Source organism: Typopeltis vanoorti, chromosome 10 (genome assembly GCF_054136105.1).
Source record: "Typopeltis vanoorti isolate ZY-2024b chromosome 10, IOZ_Tvanoo_1.0, whole genome shotgun sequence".
Classification (NCBI taxonomy): domain Eukaryota; kingdom Metazoa; phylum Arthropoda; class Arachnida; order Uropygi; family Thelyphonidae; genus Typopeltis; species Typopeltis vanoorti.
In genome coordinates this window covers 97629025-97649391 of record NC_143558.1, presented here as the reverse complement: position 1 = coordinate 97649391, position 20367 = coordinate 97629025, and the positions used below count along the sequence as shown (strand labels likewise).

Sequence of the window (20367 nt, the reverse complement as noted above, 5' to 3'; positions counted from 1 at the left end):
TAACTGGGAATTCCTAAGAATCAATTTCCCATATTTTGGGAAGTTTAACTGCATCCAGTATTTATTCAGATTAGGCTGATTTTTCAGGCAATTACAGATTAAGAAAAGTCTTTCACTTTTAAACTTGCTGCAATGAAGTATGGGGATTTTCTCCCATTTGATTCTGTGTAGTATTAAATGGGCAAGAGTAGTCTGAAATCGTCTTGCCCATTCCCCCCCTAAGGATCAACTCCTTCCTCCCTCTCAGTTCTTGGTGTATATAATTCCTTGTTCCTGCAATTTGGTGTACTATGGAGAGACTGGAAGATCGTAACTAACCAGGTGGAAAGAAGAAGATTAAAAATATATCTGCAATCTTGACTACAATCAGTCAAAGTCTGGCAGACCATATTTGGATATTACACACATAATCAAATGGAAAAAAACTATGCTTCATTACAGCAAGTTTAGATTTTTTTTTTTAGAATGTGTGAACATGTAGAGAAAAAGAAGGGAGCACAAATCAGGCTTAGCATTCCACACAGCCACTACTGGCCATCAAGTACTCTGGCAAGCAACAGACAAACATGTCATATATTGCTAATAACTGTTTCACAAGAAAATTTAAAGAAGTTGCACAAATGCTTAGGATCCCTATACAGTCTAATAACAATCAAGGCTTGATTTTACATCAAGTGTGATCTGCCTTCATCAAAAAATTTAACTGCCTCGGACCTCAGATATAGCACCTGTAAGCCACAGAACATGGCAACAACTAGCAATGTTCCAACACTCATACAGTAATGAATATATTGCTTGAAATCTGGTTTCTCAATTATTTAACAGTTATGTTATAAAAAACATCTAATAGGTGTAATTAATTGTCAATAAGCTTTTGTTGTGTTAAACTTTTATATACCATTACCCCTGATGATGTAAGTCTTACGACGAACGAAACTTGTTGGGTTTTTTAATTGTTTATTTTTAATAAACTCTTTATATTAATATGTGATCTCAATACCGAAAACTACCTACAGAACTGCTTAACCACTGAAACCTACATCTACAAGTTTAGAAGACTTTTTTGTTTTTTTAGAATGTGCAGCTGGCCTGAAAAGCCAATCTAAATAAATAACGATGTGTTAAACTTCCCAAACTATGGGAAATATTAATCCTTAGGGATCTCATGTTACACCTGAGATTTTTGGCACATGCTCACAGAGTGTACCTTATCCAGTTAGGACTCTAGACTTGTGTCTACTGAGTTTTATTATATTTACTTTCTGAAGACATCTCTGTGACTGAGACAAAATGCTGAAAACATTAAATACTAGTTTTAATCCAGGGCAGGCTTCACTTTGTGGAAATAAATATTTATTTATTTCCACTAAGCTTCTAACATGAGTATCGCTCAGCACTTAAGCCTAAGTACATGATGATTTTGACTGGATAAAATGATATGATATATGTTATATCTTGTTACAAACTAACATGGCTCTCATTATTATACTGTTGCAAATTACACTGATAATGTTATAACATCAGTAGCAAAACTGTGAGTTAGAGTAGCCAGTTTGATTCATTTATGCTTATGTAGTAGACAAATGGAATGAGTAACAAGTTCTAACTTTTTTTTTTTTCGAATGTGGATCATGCCAACAAAATGTCGTAGCTTAAAGCATATTAATATTAGTATAGTAAGTGAGGCTAAAGATTAGATAATCTCTAGAAGCCAAACATGAACTCTTTCCAGCCATTTCAGGCCTTCAGTAAAGAGTGGCTGTCTCACACTAGGCTTCAAAATTCATTCCTACCACATCCATGCCCATTTGTTCATTGGACAGCAGATATATTAACCACTCAGCAAACAGCTGGCAAATACCTGGACACTCACCTAATACACTGAAGTGCCACTGAATTAGGGATAGCTACCTAGTAATGTGTTAGATCCCCATCTGGCCATGATAATGGTCACTATACAATGAGGCAAGGACGCCACACATCCTCCAGAGCTGTCCACAATTCGCTCAAGTTCGGCAGTGATAGGACACAGGCCTGAACACTGCTCAGCAGTATCCCAAAAATTTTCGATGGAATTTAAATCAGGGCTTCTAGGTGGCCGCTTCATTATTTCAAAGTCAACAGAATGCTCCTGGAACCAAGCATTAGCCTGCATGGACCAGTGAGATGAACACTTGTCCTGCTGGTAGATGCCATCTCAACTGGGATGCATGATGGATGTAAATGGTTGGCCATGAGTTCCACATGCTGGGATGCATTTGGAGTCATTGGTACATGTATCAAAGGTCCCAAAGACATCCCAGGTCATCACTGAGCTACCACCAGCTTGTACAGTTCTGAGCTGACATGCAGAATTCATGGTTTCATGGGGGTTGATGACATATTCTCAGTCTCCTATCGGTGCTATGAAGTTTAAATCACGATTCATCATCCCAAGCTACACATCACCAATTTTCAATTGCCCAGTTTTCATGTTCTTTAGGTGAGGCAAGGCATTAAAAGCCTGGTGTTGTACCATTAGAAGTGGGATTCTTGTAGGTCAGCTGCTGCCGAAGCCGAAATGGTGAAGTGAACATTGCACAGCCCTTGCACTGACTTTCTGGCTGGACCCTCGCTCAGATGGGAGATGATTTGAGAGAATGTCTGGCCCCTATCAGTTCATACAATAGGAGTCAGACACCGAAGCCCATGATCATTCAAGGCTGGTTGCCCATTGAAGTTTGTCTGGTGCTTGTTTTTTTGCCAGCATTTTCATATTCCTGGAACTCTTGAAACTGTTATACAAGAAAATCCAAGTTCGTTGACAATTTCGGAGATTGAGTAACCCATCAGTCAGGCACCTACAACATGTCCTCTGTAAAATGCATCTAAATCCCATGCTTTCGCATTACGCTTCTCATGACGAATGCTCGGGAAGCCACTGAGAGCTAAGTATAACCACAGTTTTGGACAAGCATGCTCTGCAAAAGGCATATTTAATTTTAAAAGTATATATTACAATTATTATATCCTACTATTATTATCATTATTTATGGTAGAGGCTAGATAACCGAGGGAAGAGAGGACCTTCATGCAACCTATAAGAAATGTGTAAAACTACAGGGATTTCAACAAATGTCCAATCAAAACCTTTAATGATATGCCTCTAGCTCTAGGAATCCAATATAATGGCTGAAAAACAGATAAACATTATGAGGGTATAACAGTGAAGGCTAAGTTGCATACTGCCTGGTTAGATAAGCAACTGTTTTTTTTCCCCTTTTTTCTTTCCATCATCAGATAAAACCAAGATGAACAGTGAAAACACAACTAATGGATCAAACTCAACAGAGCTGAAGAAATGATTCATCAATGTAAAAGGCATAAATGGAAATTAAATGAGAGCAATCAAAGAAATACCAGGAAGGCCCAACTGGCTTTCTGAATAAGGTTATTTATGCAATCAACACAGATCAGGGAAAAGGAAGGGAGTGGCTATAGTATTCAAAGCCCAAAAGGAAGATAAATCAATTTTATGTGGATTTATGTAAGCATATTTAAAATGACAAACTGGACAATGAGACTTATTTGTACCTATAAACACATAAAGGATAAGTTATTCAAGTCACTAGAGAGGGTAGCTGCAAAAAAGAAAAAGCAAATTCTTATAAAGAACTAAACAGTAGAGTAGGAATTCAATCCAAGACATATAGAAGTGTTTTGGGAAAATTTGGAGAAGAGAGTAAAAATTATAATTATTGTATCGGCAAGATCTTTGTCCAAGACATGGATTGTACATTCTTTTCTCCATGTTCCAACATCTTTGACTCTCAACAATAAAAGTCTACTTCACTGTTATTGTTGACAGTGATGACTTCAGAGTGATCCAAGATACAAAAAAGTATCCAACAGATTTCAATTAGAAAGTGGCCACTACTGATGTTGATAAAAAGTCAGAGGGAGCCAAATCCGGAGAATAGGATTTGGCTCCCTCAACAATTCATAGTGCAGATCCCTTCATTTTCCAGTTGCCAAAATAACTTTGTGGGCAGGTGCACTGTTTTTTTTTTCTTCTGCAAACCAGGTCTTTTCTCATGAATTTTTTTGTCTAGTCTGGTTAAAAGATCAGAATAATATATCCCCGGTTATTGTTTTACCCTTTTCAAGATAATTATCATCATCAAATTCCTGACATCTACCCTCAAGAGGTATACAGGATGTCATAGCACTACATGAAAAATTTACATCATTACTAAGTTCCTATCTACAATTTTCCTCAAAATCAGTCTGTTACTTGTCAAGACTCCAACATTATCAGATCTTATATTTCTATCGTCTAAGGCACTTTGTACTGTATCAATCCACCTATATCTTGGTCTCCCTCTGGGTTGTTTTCCTGCCAACCTGGCAGAGAACACTTGTTTTGCTAATCTTTCCTTGCCCATTCTGTTCAAGTGACCATACCACCTCAGATTAGCCCTGCTAACACATTCCTGGATACTGACAATGTCAAGTTCTTTCCTAATATCCTCATTTTTAATATCACATATTGCTATTGATGCCATCTGTTCATGCCTCTAATCTTTCTCAAGACTCTCATATCTGCAGTGTCTAGTCTTTGGTCAAGTATTTTACTTCTGACCCAGTTCTTAGATCCATAAGTTAAAACTGGTTTGAACACTGTCTTGTATACAGCTAATTTAAGGTTCTGAATAATTTCTCTCTTATTCCATATGAATTTATTCAATTGACTTGCTACCATACCAGCTTTGTTGATTCTGTTGTCTATTTCCATATTTAATTTACTATCTTCACTAAAAATCGTGCCTGAATAGCTGAAATGTTTTACTTGTTCCACAGGTTCTTCATTCACAACGCAGTTGACATTTTCAACAATTCTGCTTATTTTCATTGTCTTTGTCTTTTTATTGCTGACCTTCATACCATATCTATTACAACAGTTATTCAATTTAGTCAGGGAATCTTGCAAACTTGTAGCGGATTTATATAGAAGTATAACATCGTCCGCATAAAGCAAAGAGCTCACATTAACATCTCCAATTCTGATATCACGTTTAATACCACTCTCCTTCATAATGTGATCCATATAGATAATGAATAACAAAGGGGATAATGTACATCCTTCTCTCACACCAGATTTAACATTAAACCATCCTCCTGTACTTCCTTCAATTCTAACTGCTGACTTACAACTCAAACAAAGACTAAGTATTGCTTGATATAATGCCCCATTGACACCATATAACTATAGCGTATTGAATAGCTTCTCTTTTGGCACCTTGTCAAATGCCTTTCCCAGATAGCCAAAACTTAAATACAGATCTTTGTTATATTCTCATGATTTCTCAGCTATTTGTTGTAAAGTGAAGATCTGATCCTGACAGCCTGTATTTGGCCTGAATCCAGCTTGTTCTTCACCAAGCTTTTCTTTCACAATTCTTCTCAATAGTTTCTCAAGTACACTTGCATAAATCTTGCCACGAACATTCAGTAGGGAAATATCTCTGTAATTCTCACATTCAGTTTTATATCCTTTTTTTATATATGGGTACTATTAGAGCTCTACTCCAATCATCAGGAATTTGTCCCTCTGTCCAGGCATTCTGAACTATGCAGTGCAGCCATTGTAAGACTTTTATAACACCAAACTTCAGCATTTCTAGTCGAATATCATCTACTCCTGCTGCCTTTCCACATTTCAGGATTTTGATAGCTTTTTCTACTTCAAGTATGGATATGTATTCCTGACTCTACGCCTATTAAATGTTTTTTTAATACTGTGCTATCACTGGTTGTTTCATTTAGCAATTTTTCGAAGTAATTACTCCATACGTCAAGGATACCTTTTTCTCCTGTTTTCATGTAACCTTTATCATCTCTAACTCCTTTTACAGCACTCTTTCCTCCATTTCTAAACTTCTTCAACAACCTCCAGAATATCTAACCACCTTTTGATATTTATTTGCTATGTTCTTGGCAAAGTCCTCCCATAACTTTTGTTTAGCTTTGTTACATTTGTTTTGTCTCTGTATTCTCTCAATGCACAAGCTGACTTATTTGCCAGGAACGTTTGATATGCTTTCTTCTTTTCCTGCACTGCCTCTTTAACTTCCTGTGTCCACCATGGAGTTCTAATTTTTCTATCCTTGCAGACAACCTCATCACATGCCTCTCTGGCTGAATCAATCAGGGTTTTCTTCAAGGCTTGCCACTGAATCTCCAAGGTTTGGTCCCTGTTCTCAAACTGTTTCATTTTTTCTTCAATAATGTTTGTGTATTTTAGTCTACAGTTCACATCTGAAAGCTGCTCAACTTTTATTCGCTTTAAAACTTTCTTACATGTTATTCTTTTCAATACGAAATTCAATTTTATCCTGCTCAAGACTAAATAGTGATCACTTCCAATTTCAAATCCTCTGTACACTCTGGTGTACTGTACCAATGGACAAGCATCACTATCAACAATAACATAGTCAATGAGACTTTTCTTATTCCTTGCCTCTTCTCTCCATGTGAATTAGTGCACATTTTTATGTTGGAACATTGTGTTAGTAAGTTAGTAATAACGAGTCCATGTCCCGAGCAGAAATCCAACAGGTATTTGCCAATATTATTAGCTTTGCCCTTTTCTCCAAATTTTCCCAAAATATTTTTGTATGTCTCACAATCATTTCCTACTCTGCTATTTAGATCCCCAACAAGGACCAACTTTTCCTTTTTCATTGTGTCAGTTGCTTTCTCTAAAGCATCAAAAAATTCCTCCACTTCTACCTTAGTAGAACCTTCTGTGGGACCTTAGGCACAAATAAATATCATTGCCCAATTCCCCATTCTGATATTTGCCCACATCATTCTACTTGAGACTGCCTGCCATTCAAGAAGATTAGCCTCGTATTTTGTGTTGAATACTATGGCTACTCCTTTTCCTTGATTGTCATTGCCTGAATATAACATTTTGTATTTATTGCTCAGAAAGATCTCACCAGTTTTTGTCTTTTTTGTTTCAGTCACCCGTATTATGTCGATCTGGTACTCATCTAATTCCTCAGCTAGATCCATTTCTTTGCCATTCAGGCTTCTTATGTTGATACTACTGATCTCTAACTCTGGTGATGTTGAGTTGGGGTGTGCTTTCAGATTTGTTCCAGTAGCTGACTTTTCGCTGTTTGCCCTGATTTCCTGGCGAAAATAACGGGGGCCTTGTTTAACTGGGTGATGCCCCAGCCGGCATAAAATTTTGTCATGTTGTACTATAATTTTGTATATTGGTTTAAGCCAATAAGAATACAATTTGGTCAGCTCAATCCGAAATTGCCAGCCCGTTCTCGTTCGTTCAGTATCCAAGTAGATACCCAACAGGGTGCACCTCGAGAAGGTCAGGATTGGACATTAGGTCAGAAGCCCTGGTTGGTTCTCTGCATTCCTTTAAAGGCTATGTGGAGGTCTTCTCTCAGTTGTACAGCTTTGACCCACAATTAATAAACAAATTGCCTTTAGCATCCAAAACACCGATGCTATGACCTTTCCTGCTGATGGAACTGACTTAGTCTTCTTTGGCGCTGAACAACCAGCTTCTCTCGACTGTTTTGACTACTGTTTGGATTCTGGTGTAATGGTGAACTCAAGTCTCATCCATAGTAATAAATCAACGCACAAAATCAGTTTTATTCTTGTTAAAACGCTCCAAGCATTGTTCAGAGATTTTCGTGCAAGTGCATTTTTGATCTGCTGTGAGTAAGCAAGGAACCTATCTTGTGAAAGCTTTTTCATTTGCAAGTCTTCATGCAAAATATATCCTACACGTTCTTTTGGAATGCCTATAGTCTCAGCAATTTCATGCACTTTGACTTGCCAGGCATCCAATACCATATCGTGAAGTTGATCAATGATTTCTTGTGTTGTTACACGTTTTGGACATCCATCATGTGGATCATCTTAAAGGCTGGTATGGCCACGTTTAAATTTGGCAGCTTTGTTTTCGACAATTTCTTAATTGTCGAAAACGAAGAAGACTGCCCATAAACTTTCTTGAATTTTGAATGAATTTCTTTTGGCATTAAACCTTACTCAATACTGAATTTACACAATACTGAATTTTACCCATTTCAAGGGGATACAGACAACACTTTTGCTTCAGACAGTGTATAAAACAAACTACTTGATAGTATGACTTGCAATTTCACATGGATAATTTATGATAAATGTATGCACTTAGAAAAAAAAATCTTGACGACAGTGTTGCCATCTACGGTCGCGGCCAAGAACTTTTCAGACCACCCTCGTATATGCAAAAATATAAAAATAAGAACCCCATGGTAGATACATAAAGAAGCCAATCAAGAAAAGAAACTAATCCTGGCTAGTAAGTCAGGATGAGCTTTCATGGAATATGCAGAAAAATGGAGGAATCCCTGTAAGTGGAACACTTCTTTTATTTTTAACCCAATATTAGAAGATGAAAATTGAAAACCAATCAAATTGTTGTTAACATGTGAACAATATGTTAATTAATGGATTCATGACACTGCATTGAGACTAGAACATTTTTTATTTTTTAAGAAACAAAAAAAAAAAGATCTTATAATTAAAAAACTACAAACAGATGCCTCTCTTAATGTATATATACCAAAAATCTATGTAGAAAGAAATAACATGTCACTTCTTACATCACCTGATGCAGAAATAAGTACAAATATTATCCTTGCATGTTTCTGCATCCTTATATATATATATATATATATATATATATTTTTACCCTTTGTCTATTTCTTTTCGACCATGCCACAATGCTCTTTACCCATACATCAGATGTTGCAGTTGGAAGATACACAATAGATGACATTAAGTAGTCATTTTCTAACAGCATTCATGTTATATAGAGTGACATCATTAATGATCACATCAAATAAACTTAGAGTCTTCACTTCTTGACATTATCCTCAAGGGGGATAGTATCAATGCTATGACGTACTACAAAATTAAATTTATGTGATCACTACCTTTCTATTCACAATTTTCTTCCAAAATAATCTTATTTGTTGGCTTTCCCACACTGTAATTCTAATATGCAACTGACAGTCCACACAGACCTTAGCTTTACTCAAGCTATTTTTCCTACTGTCTCTGGCAACAAAAACTTGTTATTCTATTCTGTTTATACAACCATGCCACTTTAGATTTTTTCACACATCCCATAAGTTCATTAGGTATCATTCATTGTGTATTCAATTTCCTCAGAACTCTCATCCATAGCATATAGGTTTTAAGTGTTTTATTTTTAACCCAACTTTCAGATTCATAAGTTAAAACAAGTATGAGCAATGTCTACACGACTACACTAGTGTTAAAAAAAAACAACAACTGGAAAAACACCATCAAAGTTGTCTTCAAAGAATCCTGATTTTAGAGGAAAAACAGGTGCATTAAACACCATTCTGATTGAGGATAACTGCAATGTGTATCAAGGCAATGATTATCCACCACACTGTGATTTTTTTTTTCTGCATTGGTCATGTCACTGTATGTTAGATTCCTTCCAAAATAGGTTTTCTTCTTGGAGTTGAAGGAGAGACAAAATACAAGAATATGAGGAAAGAAGCACTTTAAGGATAATCTCAACATATGAAGACATGTTTTGATTCATCATAATGGAGGAAGGCCCCAAATGCCTACAGGATCTCTGTATTTAGAAATTATATAAAATGCCACAATGCTCATCAGAAATCCATGCTTCCTGAAAAAACATACCACTCCTATGGATGCTCACACATCAGCCTAATCCGCTTATTTATTTATCATATGGCTTGTACACATCGTTAAAAGACAATAAGATATAATACACATGAGTATAGATAAGATACATATGATTAAAAAAAAAAATCTACATTCAGGCAAATACAAATATGAAATTTATGACAAGCATCAGACAGAAGATTAGTCATATTTTAACATTTAGGTTTATTGATCCAGTTGATCGCCTCTGGGGATAGGTCAAAGATATCCTTAAAGTCACCTGGATATGCTGTCAGCTTGCATTCCTGTACTATATGGTAAATGGTTTGGGTCTTGGCTCTGCAGGGACAGTGGGGATTTGGTATCTTACCCCACTTTGAAAGTAAGTCTCGACATACACCATGGCCTGTATGAATCCTAATTAGCCGTTGTCGATATATTCCTGGGCAGGTCAAATCCAGATAGTTTTTGGAAGACAATTATATTAATTTTTAAGTGACTGCCAGTAACCAACACGAGACTGGTGTTTTATTAGCGGATTTCTCTCTTATTCCACATAAATTTATTCAATTTTCCACCATAATAACACTGCTTATTGTGTTATTTATTTCCATATCTAATATTCCATTGTCACTAAAAATTATGCCTACACAGATGTTTTAATTGCATTATAAGATTACTCTTCAAAATGTAATTAAATATTTTCCATGTTTCAGTTCATTTTCATATTAATTTAAGACGTGTGCTACTGCTACTTGTATTTTATAAGTAGTCTCAGATCATGAAAAGGATGAAATTAGTGGATCAGGACATTTGTCTTTAGGCATCGTCTGAAGTCTTGTTCCTACTCTGCAGATGAGGTTGATCTTTCCAACTTAATCCTGGATGTCCACAGTCTCTTCTTCCTGTAGGTTTATATTCTAGTGCTAGTTTAGGAATCCTATTATTATTCATTCTTTCTGTGTGATGTAGCCAATTTTGCTGATATTCTTCTATTTCTTGTATGATGTCTTTTGTATGTAATCGTTCTCTTATTTCTGTTTTTTTTTTTTTTAATTTTAAATCTGATCTAGTGAGTCCCAGGAGAGGTTAGAAACTTCATCTTTGCTGCTTCTAATCTTTGTCTGTTTCTTTGTTTTAGAATCCAAGTTTCACTTCTAAATTTGAGAGATGTTTTAGAAGTCATATTATGTAATCTTAACTGAGTTTCTTTAGTCACTTGTTTTCCTAAATTTCTTTTAATTATGCCATTCATTCTGTTATAAATTTGTAGTTTTTCTTCCAATTGTGAATCAGTATTGAACTGCAAGATTATATTTCCCAAGTACAGTCATCTCTCGACTTATGCCCGGGTTCTGTTCCATCCAGCAGGACGTAAGTCGACACCGATCACATTTTCATTACATTCCCTATGGGAAGTACCAGGCTGCGACTCTTCTGGTATAACCTTTATTTTTTTGATGAAAATGCCCACTGTGCTTTGCTCATTCCTCTTCTTCTTTTCATCATACATTTGTTTATAGCAAGCAAACGCACCATGTACTTTTGTTTCTACTAATAAGTAGCGTTCTACATTGGGGTCCATGTCCGAAGACACGGATCCCAATGAAAACATCACCAACTGCAGAGAACATTTCAGCAAGACCCTTCACTGTGAATTGTTCAACTACCTCTTCTTGTTTCTCGTTCTGTCTCTTCTACAACATGTTGTTCCTCCAGTTCGACCAATTCTTCACGGGCACTTAATGTCTTTTTACATATGCTACTCATACATTCAGAGGTCACTTCGTCCCAAGCCACAGCAATATTTTTAAATAGCATGATAAATATCGAATACTTTCCAGAATTGCATGAGAGTCTAGTCATTTCCTTCAGTGGCAGAAATGGCTTGTGAAAAAGTGCTCCATAAATAATAAGCCTTAAACACTGTAAGAACTCCCTTATCCATCAGTTGGATCAATGAAGTAGTGTTTGGAGGGAGAAACATGACCTTGAAATGTGAAGATACAGATATAAGATGGATGACTGGAGCATTATCTAGAATTAAAATCTTAAATGCTACATTTTCTTTCACACAACAGTTTTCCATTTCACTTGCATGACAGTCAATTAAGGCATCCTCAAACAATTTTTGAGCCATCCACGACTTCTTATTGCTCCGATAATGAACTGGAAGAGTATGCTTCCTAATGTTTTTGAAGGCTCATGGATTCTCACTCTGCGATATCACAAATGGTTTCAGTTTATATCCAGCCACATTATCCTCCCCTAACAGAATCGTAATATAGTCTTTAAAAGCTTTGAAACCAGGTATAGATTTTAGATTTTTTTTTTTTTTTGGATGAATGTTTGTTTGGGCATTTTTTTCCAAAACAAGGAGTCTTATCCATATTAAATATTTGCTGTGACAAATAATTTTCCTCCATAATAATTTTATCCAATTTCTCCATAAACTCCTTGGCAGCCTTCTCAACGGCACTTGCAGATTCACTATACATTTTTCACATTATGCAGCGCAAAATGCTGCTTAAATATCATGAGTCAACTGGAAGAAACGTTGAATTTGTAGCCGTAATCGGGCCCTGCTTTCTCCTTCAACATGTTGAAGAGACTTAGTACTGTAGCAGCTACAGTCATAGTACTAAGCGCTTTTGGTTCAGATCCTCTATCCACGATGCAAGTAGCTTTTCATATCACCAATAGAACCTTGTCATTGCTTCGTCACTATCGCCGATTTAATGGAAGCAGATCCTTTCTCAGCCTCTACGATTTTATCCTTATTTTTCAAAATGGTCATCACTGCAGAATGAGACCATCTGAAATCATGTGCAGTCACATTGAGAGGCTTACCAGCTTCATGTTGCTTTTTAACTTGCAACTTCATTTCAAGATCAATTGCTCCCCTATTTCTGATTCTTCACTAGGTTTTTTGATTGGGCATGTAGGGCAATGTTGCATAAAATATCGCAAATATTTAACAATAAATGCACAAATAACCTATTTCTCAAACACAAAATCAACAGAAGAACTGTTGAAGACATTCAGTGCCGATTGCCGCTGAATGCACTGTGGCCACTACACATGGTGCATTGTTAATAAATAGAAACTTTTTACTTTACGCCCACTTGTGTCTTTTTCAAAGAATTTTCAAAGTATAGTCAAAAATGTTATTCCTTTATTTAGGATCATGGACATATCTTTGAACGGACATAAGTCGAGGGATGACTATATTTGAATTCCGTAACTTGATCTATTATTTTATTGGTAAGCATAATTATGAAGTTTTGAATGGTATTTCCACACATTGCCATAGCTTTTGTTTCAGAGATTTAAATTAAAAATTTTTTGCTATTTTATTAAGATGGCTAGTTGCAATTTAGTGTTTATCTTCTGAATTTGAAATTAGTACTTGATCATCTGCATCAAGTACTGTATTTAGTTGTATATTATTTGTTAGTTTAATTCCATCTTTAACAGTTGTTTTCCACTCTTTTAGAATTCTGTTTATGTAAATGTTGAATAGAATCAGGGATAAGCCACAACCATGTCTCACTCCTTTATTTATGGTTATAGGTTTGATAATGTTCCATCTGCAAATTTGTTTCTCTGTACAGACATTTTATTGCTTCAATTAGTTGAGGAGGTATTTTATCTTGTAATATTTTCCAGAGTAGATTTCTGTTCAAGTTATCATAGGCTGGTTTGTAGTCAATTAATAGAAGTGGGCAGGTTAAATTTCTTTCTTTTTTCTATGATCTGCTGCATTGTGAAAGAGGCATTTGTGCATCCTCTGCCTCTTCTAAAACCACACTGTTCTCCTGAATAATTTTCTATATATTTAATTAGTCTGCTCTTTAAGATATTTGCATATACAGGGTGTTCGGGATAAATTTGACAGTTTCGTAAGGAAAAAGAAAATCTTCTTTGTATCTATTAAATTTAATGAATTGACAAAAAAACATTACAGGCAGAGTTAATTACAATACTATCAACAAGATTTACTCAAAATAACCACCATTAGCATCGATCACAGCTTCAATTCTGCTTCGGAACCTCGAACAAGCTGATGCTACAGTCTCCCTGGGAAGGGCCGCAAAAACTGTTTTAATTTTATCCATTAACTGGGCTTTTGTATTACTGGAAGTGCGATTGGTGTCTTTTTCAACTGCGCCCCATACAAAATAATCCATGGGGTTAAGGTCTGGGGAGTTTGGAGGCCAAACATTTGGACTGGTGAAGTCGTAGAAATTTTCAGACAACCATTTTTGACTTTTCCCAGAGGTGTGGCAAGGGGCCGAATCCTGCTGCCATACATACGGCCTACCATTGGCTACCCTTGTTATCCAAGGCTTGACTACAGTTAGCAACTCCACGAACAAAGCCCGAATTCCAATGCCAGGGTTCTTCAACACCTGTTCCTGCAGATTTGCGAGGAATTCTGCTGTACGAACGCAATCAGATCGTCTGCTAGGGATCTTTCTTCTTGCTACATCCTCGTAGTCACCATTGCAAGTCTCTAGTTCATGTCTGATTGTTTTTACTGTATTCAGGGAGCATTGGGCAGCAGTCGTAATATCCTTATTTTGATGGCGGGCACGAATCATCATGATACAAGTTATTCTCTTCCATGATTCAGGTGGGTTCCAGCTATCCATCCTTTCTCACATCTTGTATATGAATGAAGAAGGGTCCAAACTTTTAAATGAAGAGAAGTGTGTGTTAATACATGTAACTTACGGAAAAATATAATTAATTATAAATATGTCAAATTTATCCCGAACACCCTGTAGTTTAGATACTGTATTAAAAGATTAATGCCTCTGTAATTTCCACATTTGTCCGTGGGACCTTTTTTGTGGACATTTATTACCACTCCAGTTTCCCATTTTTTTTTGAATATTTTGATATTTCCAGATATTATTGAAGAGTTTAAGTAGGTTTTCTTTTAAGCTATTGTCTGCATATTCCATCTAGGCCCAGGCTTTTTTCTATTTCTTGATTTTTTAAATTTTTTTTAAAATCTTCCATTACTATTTCTTCTTTACTTTCCTGTATATTGATATCTTTAGTTTTGTGAGTTTTGTCATTGTTTTCTATTTCTCGCTTTTCATAGTGTTCTATCCAATCCTCTCTGGAAATTAGATTATTTCTTAATTAATAATTTTCTGTTGTTTGTAGTTCCCTGAAAATTTTAAAATCTGTTCTTTGTGGTCCAGTGATATCATGCTCTAATGATTTAACATATTTACTCCAACCTTCTCTGCGTATACTTCTCGAAGAAAGCTTTCTGTATATTATCTTAGTTTCTTATATTGTATATAGTCAGCAGTGTTTTTGCTCTGCAGATAGATTTGTATCTTAAGCTTTCTTCTGCTGCTTTTAGTATGGTTTCCTTTATATTTTTCCAGTTAGTTTCAATATTGTTTGTGGTTGGTTTTATTTTATCTCTTATTCTGCTTTTATATAAGTTTCTAACACTCTCCTGTTATAGGAGGTGAATTTTAAACTGTTTATTAGCTGTTGGTTCTTTATCTTTTTTTTTTCTTTTGGAGTACATATAGTATGTCTTTCATCTAACATGTGATCACTATCAATTTTGCTCCCTCTAAAATCCCTTGTATCCATGATATTATTAGTTTGTTGTTAATAATAACGTAATCTATTATTCATTTAGTTCATCTTACTTCCCATGTGAACTTATGTATATTTTTATGCCTGAAGAAAGAATTGCTGATTTTTAGATTGTTAAATATGCAGAAGTCCCTTAATAAAATTCCATTGTTACTGATTCTCCCTCAGTTCCAATGCATCCTGTTATTGGGTTACTTCCCACTCTAGCATTAAAATCTCCCATTGAGATTGTTGCTTCATTTTTTATTTGTTTAATCAATATATTCCTGAAGTTTTCCATAAAAGTCCCATGTCTCTTCCTCTTTTCCATCTACTGGTGCATAAATTAAAAAAATACTGAATGTTTGATTCATAATTTTCATTCTGCCTGATACCCAAGTATAATTCAAGATTTTGTTTTTTCCATTTTTTTTTTATTAATCCAAATTGCAACCCCAGATGAAGCCCATTTGTCTTCTGGAACTTCGGAGAAGATCATAACATAATCTTCCAGAATTTGAGATTCCTTTTTTCTCTCAGTAATTGCTGCTGTATCAATGTTTCTATTTTTTTAGTTCCCTGTTTAGCTCATCAATTTTGAGTGTGCACAGACATTCCAAATAGCTATTTTTTAATTTTTCAAAGAGAAGTCCATGTCCATTAGACAAGTCATTTCCAATTAAATCCATCCTATAACATGCCACCTTAATGCCTTCGAACTTGTCTTCTGGGCAGGAAAGCAGACTCCCACTGAGTGAGATAAAAAAAAAAAAATAGTAAAATAGGAAAGATTCACTCCTAGTCCTCGACTACTCTAATAGCATTGGGGGGAAGTAGCAGGAGGAACAACAAGAAAGAAAGAAGAGTAGGGCCTGGTCTACAGATAATATACAGATGTATATTACATGAAGTAAGGCACAGTCCAGCATCAGGTACCTCGGGTTCACCACTCCCGTACTCACTAAAGTGAGCTCTTGAGGATGAGAAGATTTGTCTTTAGTATAACCATAAAACAATAGGATTTCAGAATTTGGAAAGCAGGACTACACCTAGCAAAACCAAGTAAAGCATGTGAAAGCTATTTTACAGCTCTGAAGAACAAGCAAAAAACAAGGAGCTCCTAAATGTACATATTACAGCTACTCCAGCACTTACGTTTTACATGAGAAAGTGCAAGTGAAGAAAGAATCAAGGTAAAATTAAGTCACTTGCTGCAGAACTTAGGTTGATCCCTATCACAGAAGAAAAAGAAAATTACAGTATCACATTTGATGGGGGATAATTTTGCTTTGATTGAAATATTCATGCCCTCTTATATGAATTTTATAATTAGCCTTAGTTCTGCTACAAGGCAAAGGAGTTCACACGTACTATTTTACATACATCTGTTTCACAATTTCCTATAATCTCAAATTACAAATGAAAGTGATGTGCAATTATGAATAACTGTTTCAAGATTTTTTATAACAAGAACACAAAATAATAACTCATGTCATTAAGTTATTCAACAAGAAGTTATTTTAATGAAACCAGATATGATCCACCAACCATTCCATTATGGCTGAAAGATGCATATCCAGTTTCATATATATAAGGAATAATCAAATTTAAGTAGATTTTCAAACATGAGAAACAAAGTATCAGAGAAGACTGCCGCAAAAATAAACATAGCTAAAAAAAAAAAAAAAAAAAAAAAAAAAAAAAAAAAAAAAAAAGAGACTTCAAACTAATAAATTTCAGTTATACAAATTATGCTATTCTGATTAATCTATTAAAACTATAATCCTTTATAAAAGAAGGATTATTATGCACTTATACTAAACATTAATTAATTGATTATTTCGACTGCTAAGAAACAACAAAAATTTGCACTTACCACTTTTATCACATACTGTGCATCTATTCCAACTGGCCTAGTTACTTCATCTGATGCTAGAAGAAAATATTTTTAAGTTCCTGCAATATCTTAAAAAGTCATTGACAAAGATAAGCTCCATAATGATTAAACATTATACAGTTAATAATGAATGAACATAAATACGGCAATAAATTGATATTTATCATCATCTTCCTCATCTGCTAAAGGTAGTTGAGGCAGACTGGTAGTTTAGACTATAATGAACAATAGCTTTCCAGTTCAATCTTCAATAGCAAACAAATTTATCTGAAGAAGCCAAATTTTTGTCAAGTTTCTCATTTGGTTTTTGTTTTGATTCACAATAATTTTGGTTTGTTCTTAGTTCACTATTTTGGTTGAGTGCTGCATGCTTTAACTGTCTCTACAATGTTTATTAATAGTGTTATGCATTTTTAACAATGTAAACAAATTGACATTCATAGCATTTTATTCATTTTGTGTGGTTATAAAATGAATATCTCTCCAAGAAAGCATTCAAAAATAAGTATTCTTTTGCAGCATGCATTCATGATTCAAATATAAACTGTCCATAAGTGTGGTGATTTGGATACTGCTAATGTGATTTTAAAGAGGCTTAGGGAGACAGGTACCTTTTTTCCTGACAGAAAAGGAAAATGTGGATGAAAAAGGAAAACCACTTATTCAAGATTGTTTACAGCAGACTTAAATAGAGACTTGGCAGCTAGTGGGATTAATGTTTCTGACATGACAGTCCATCAAAGATTGTTGGAAGCAGGGAGGACTGCCCACATATGAAAAAAGAAACACTGTTGACAAAATAGTACCAAGATTGGACTGTTGAGAGCATTTCTTGGTTCAAGGAGAGCAAGTACCTTATGTTTGCAAATCAGTGGCTGAGAAGACTTCTCCTGCCCACTTTCAACAAGCTCCTAAACATCCAGCTAAAGAACTGTCCTGGAGTTCTTTTAGACATGACGATCCAGGATCACTTGTGCCTATTGATGGTATGATGAAAAGTGACCAATGCATTAAAATAATAGGGAAAAGAGTGGTCCCACAGATCCAGAAAGACCAAGAACTCATCTTCGAACAGGATCTCTCTCCATGCCATACTTCAAAAAAAAAAGTGAAAGAGTTCATCAAAAATCACAACATCAAATTGCTTCAATGGGGTAACTTGCCTGACATTAATCCAAAAGAAAATTTGTGAGCCATAGTGTAAAAACAGACTTGGAGAATTAAATTGTGATACAAAGGATAATTTAATACAATCCACATTATAAAAGTATGGTTTTAAGATGCAGAAATAAGAAAAATGAATTCTACATTGGTGGAGTCCATGCCTAAATTATTAGGTAAAGTTGAAGTTTAATTTTTGCATTTTTATTTTCTTGTGAAATTAAAATTTTTCGTTAAAATATGAGTATTCAGATTAATTTATTCACTAATGTATCAGCAGTCAAGTTGTTTAAACTTCTGTAAGAGTTCAGACTGCTTACACTCTTGATGTTTTCTATCAATATTTTTCCCAGTGGCCTTTTTTCCCATTCCAAATCTAATATTTGGAATGGAAAAAAATTCTCATATTCTCTTAAATTCCATTCCATTTAAGAGAATATGAGAAAACCTGTAAAGGCATTCTGTACATATCACCAACTCTTTTCCTCTGAATCTTTTTATTACTGAAATATTATAGTTGAAATTCTTCTCTAATCTCTTGATTGGTTTTCATTTCAGTTCATGATGTTTTATTTATTTTTCTCAAATGCTCGTTTTCAAAACCTGTCAATCTTTTTTCTTACTTATGTTTGATAATCATAAAGAACTGTGGGTAGTACCACTGAACATATACTTTGATATTAAGTTCCCTGGAGAGATGTGCATTTTTCTATATCTTTGTAAGTGTGGTCATAGTAGCCCAACCTAGATTTATTCTGTGTTCAATAGTTGCTTCATAATTTAGTCTGTCTATGATCAATATGCCTAAGTAACTGAATTTTTTTTAACCTGTTGCAGTTTATTTCATTCTGCATCTAAATTAAGCTCTTTATCATAGTTGCCTTTTGCACCATTTACAAAAAATTACCTTCAATGCACAGTCTTTATTGCATTTAGATCAAGTGCATATTTCAAGTTTTCTTTATTATCTGTAAATAATGCTATATCATCTGCATATTTTATGATATAAATTTTGTCCATTCACAGTTATTCCTATGTTTACTGGAACAGACTAGTTCTTCCAGGAACAGGTTAAATAAATATTCTGAAAGCAGACATCATTGCATGACACCTCTCTCCATTGATATTTCAGAAGTTTCAAACTGCTCCAAATTTTATTGTTGTCACAGTATTTTTAAAGTTTTGGAAGATGATATTGAGTAATTTTTCTTTTTACTTTTGTTCTAAAATTCAAAGCAATTAATTTTCATTACATCATCAAATTTCCGACGTACCCTAAGCAGGATATCATAGCACTACATGAAAAATTTACACAATTACTAACTTCCTATCTACAATTTTCTTCCAAATCAATCTATTACCTGTCAAGACTCCAACATTATCAGATCTTATATATCTATCTTCTAAGACACTTTTTTAACGTATCAATCCACCTATACCTTGGTCTTCCTCTGGGTCATTTTCCTGCCAACCTGGCAGAGAACACTAGTTTTGATAATCTTTCCTCTCCCATTCTGTTTAAGTAACCAGACCACCTGAGATTAGCTCTGCTAACACATTCCTGATAACAATGTCAAGTTCTTTCCTAATATCCTCGTTTTTAATATGATATTACTATTGATGCCATCTGTTCATGCCCCTAATCTTTCCCAGGATTCTCATATCTGTGGTCTCTAGTCTTTGGTCAAGTGTTTTACTTCTAACCCAGCTCTCAGATCCATAAGTTAAAATTGGTTTGAACACTGTCTTGCATACAGCTAATTTAGTGTTTTGGCTAATTTCTCTCTTATTCCATATAAATTTATTCAGTTGACTTCCTACCATACCAACTTTGTTGATTTTGTTGTCTATTTCCACATTTAATTTACCATCTTCACTAAAAATTATGCCTGAGTAGCTGAAATGTTTTACTTGTTCCACAGGTTCTCCATTCACAACGCAGTTGACATTTTCAACGATTCTGCTTA

The 20367-nt window shown here is 34.9% G+C and overlaps 1 protein-coding gene across 2 annotated transcripts in view; it reads right to left on the bottom strand.

Annotated features, from left to right (window-relative positions):
- LOC150102617 (serine/threonine-protein kinase VRK1-like) overlaps window positions 1–20367 on the bottom strand; it is a 254789-nt gene that overhangs the window by 116481 nt on the left and 117941 nt on the right. For both annotated transcript variants that reach the window (XM_090398681.1, XM_090398682.1), the window contains exon 4: window positions 17219–17274. In XM_090398681.1, coding sequence (XP_090254807.1) covers window positions 17219–17274 — 56 coding nt within the window. The remainder of the gene's footprint in view (window positions 1–17218; window positions 17275–20367) is intronic.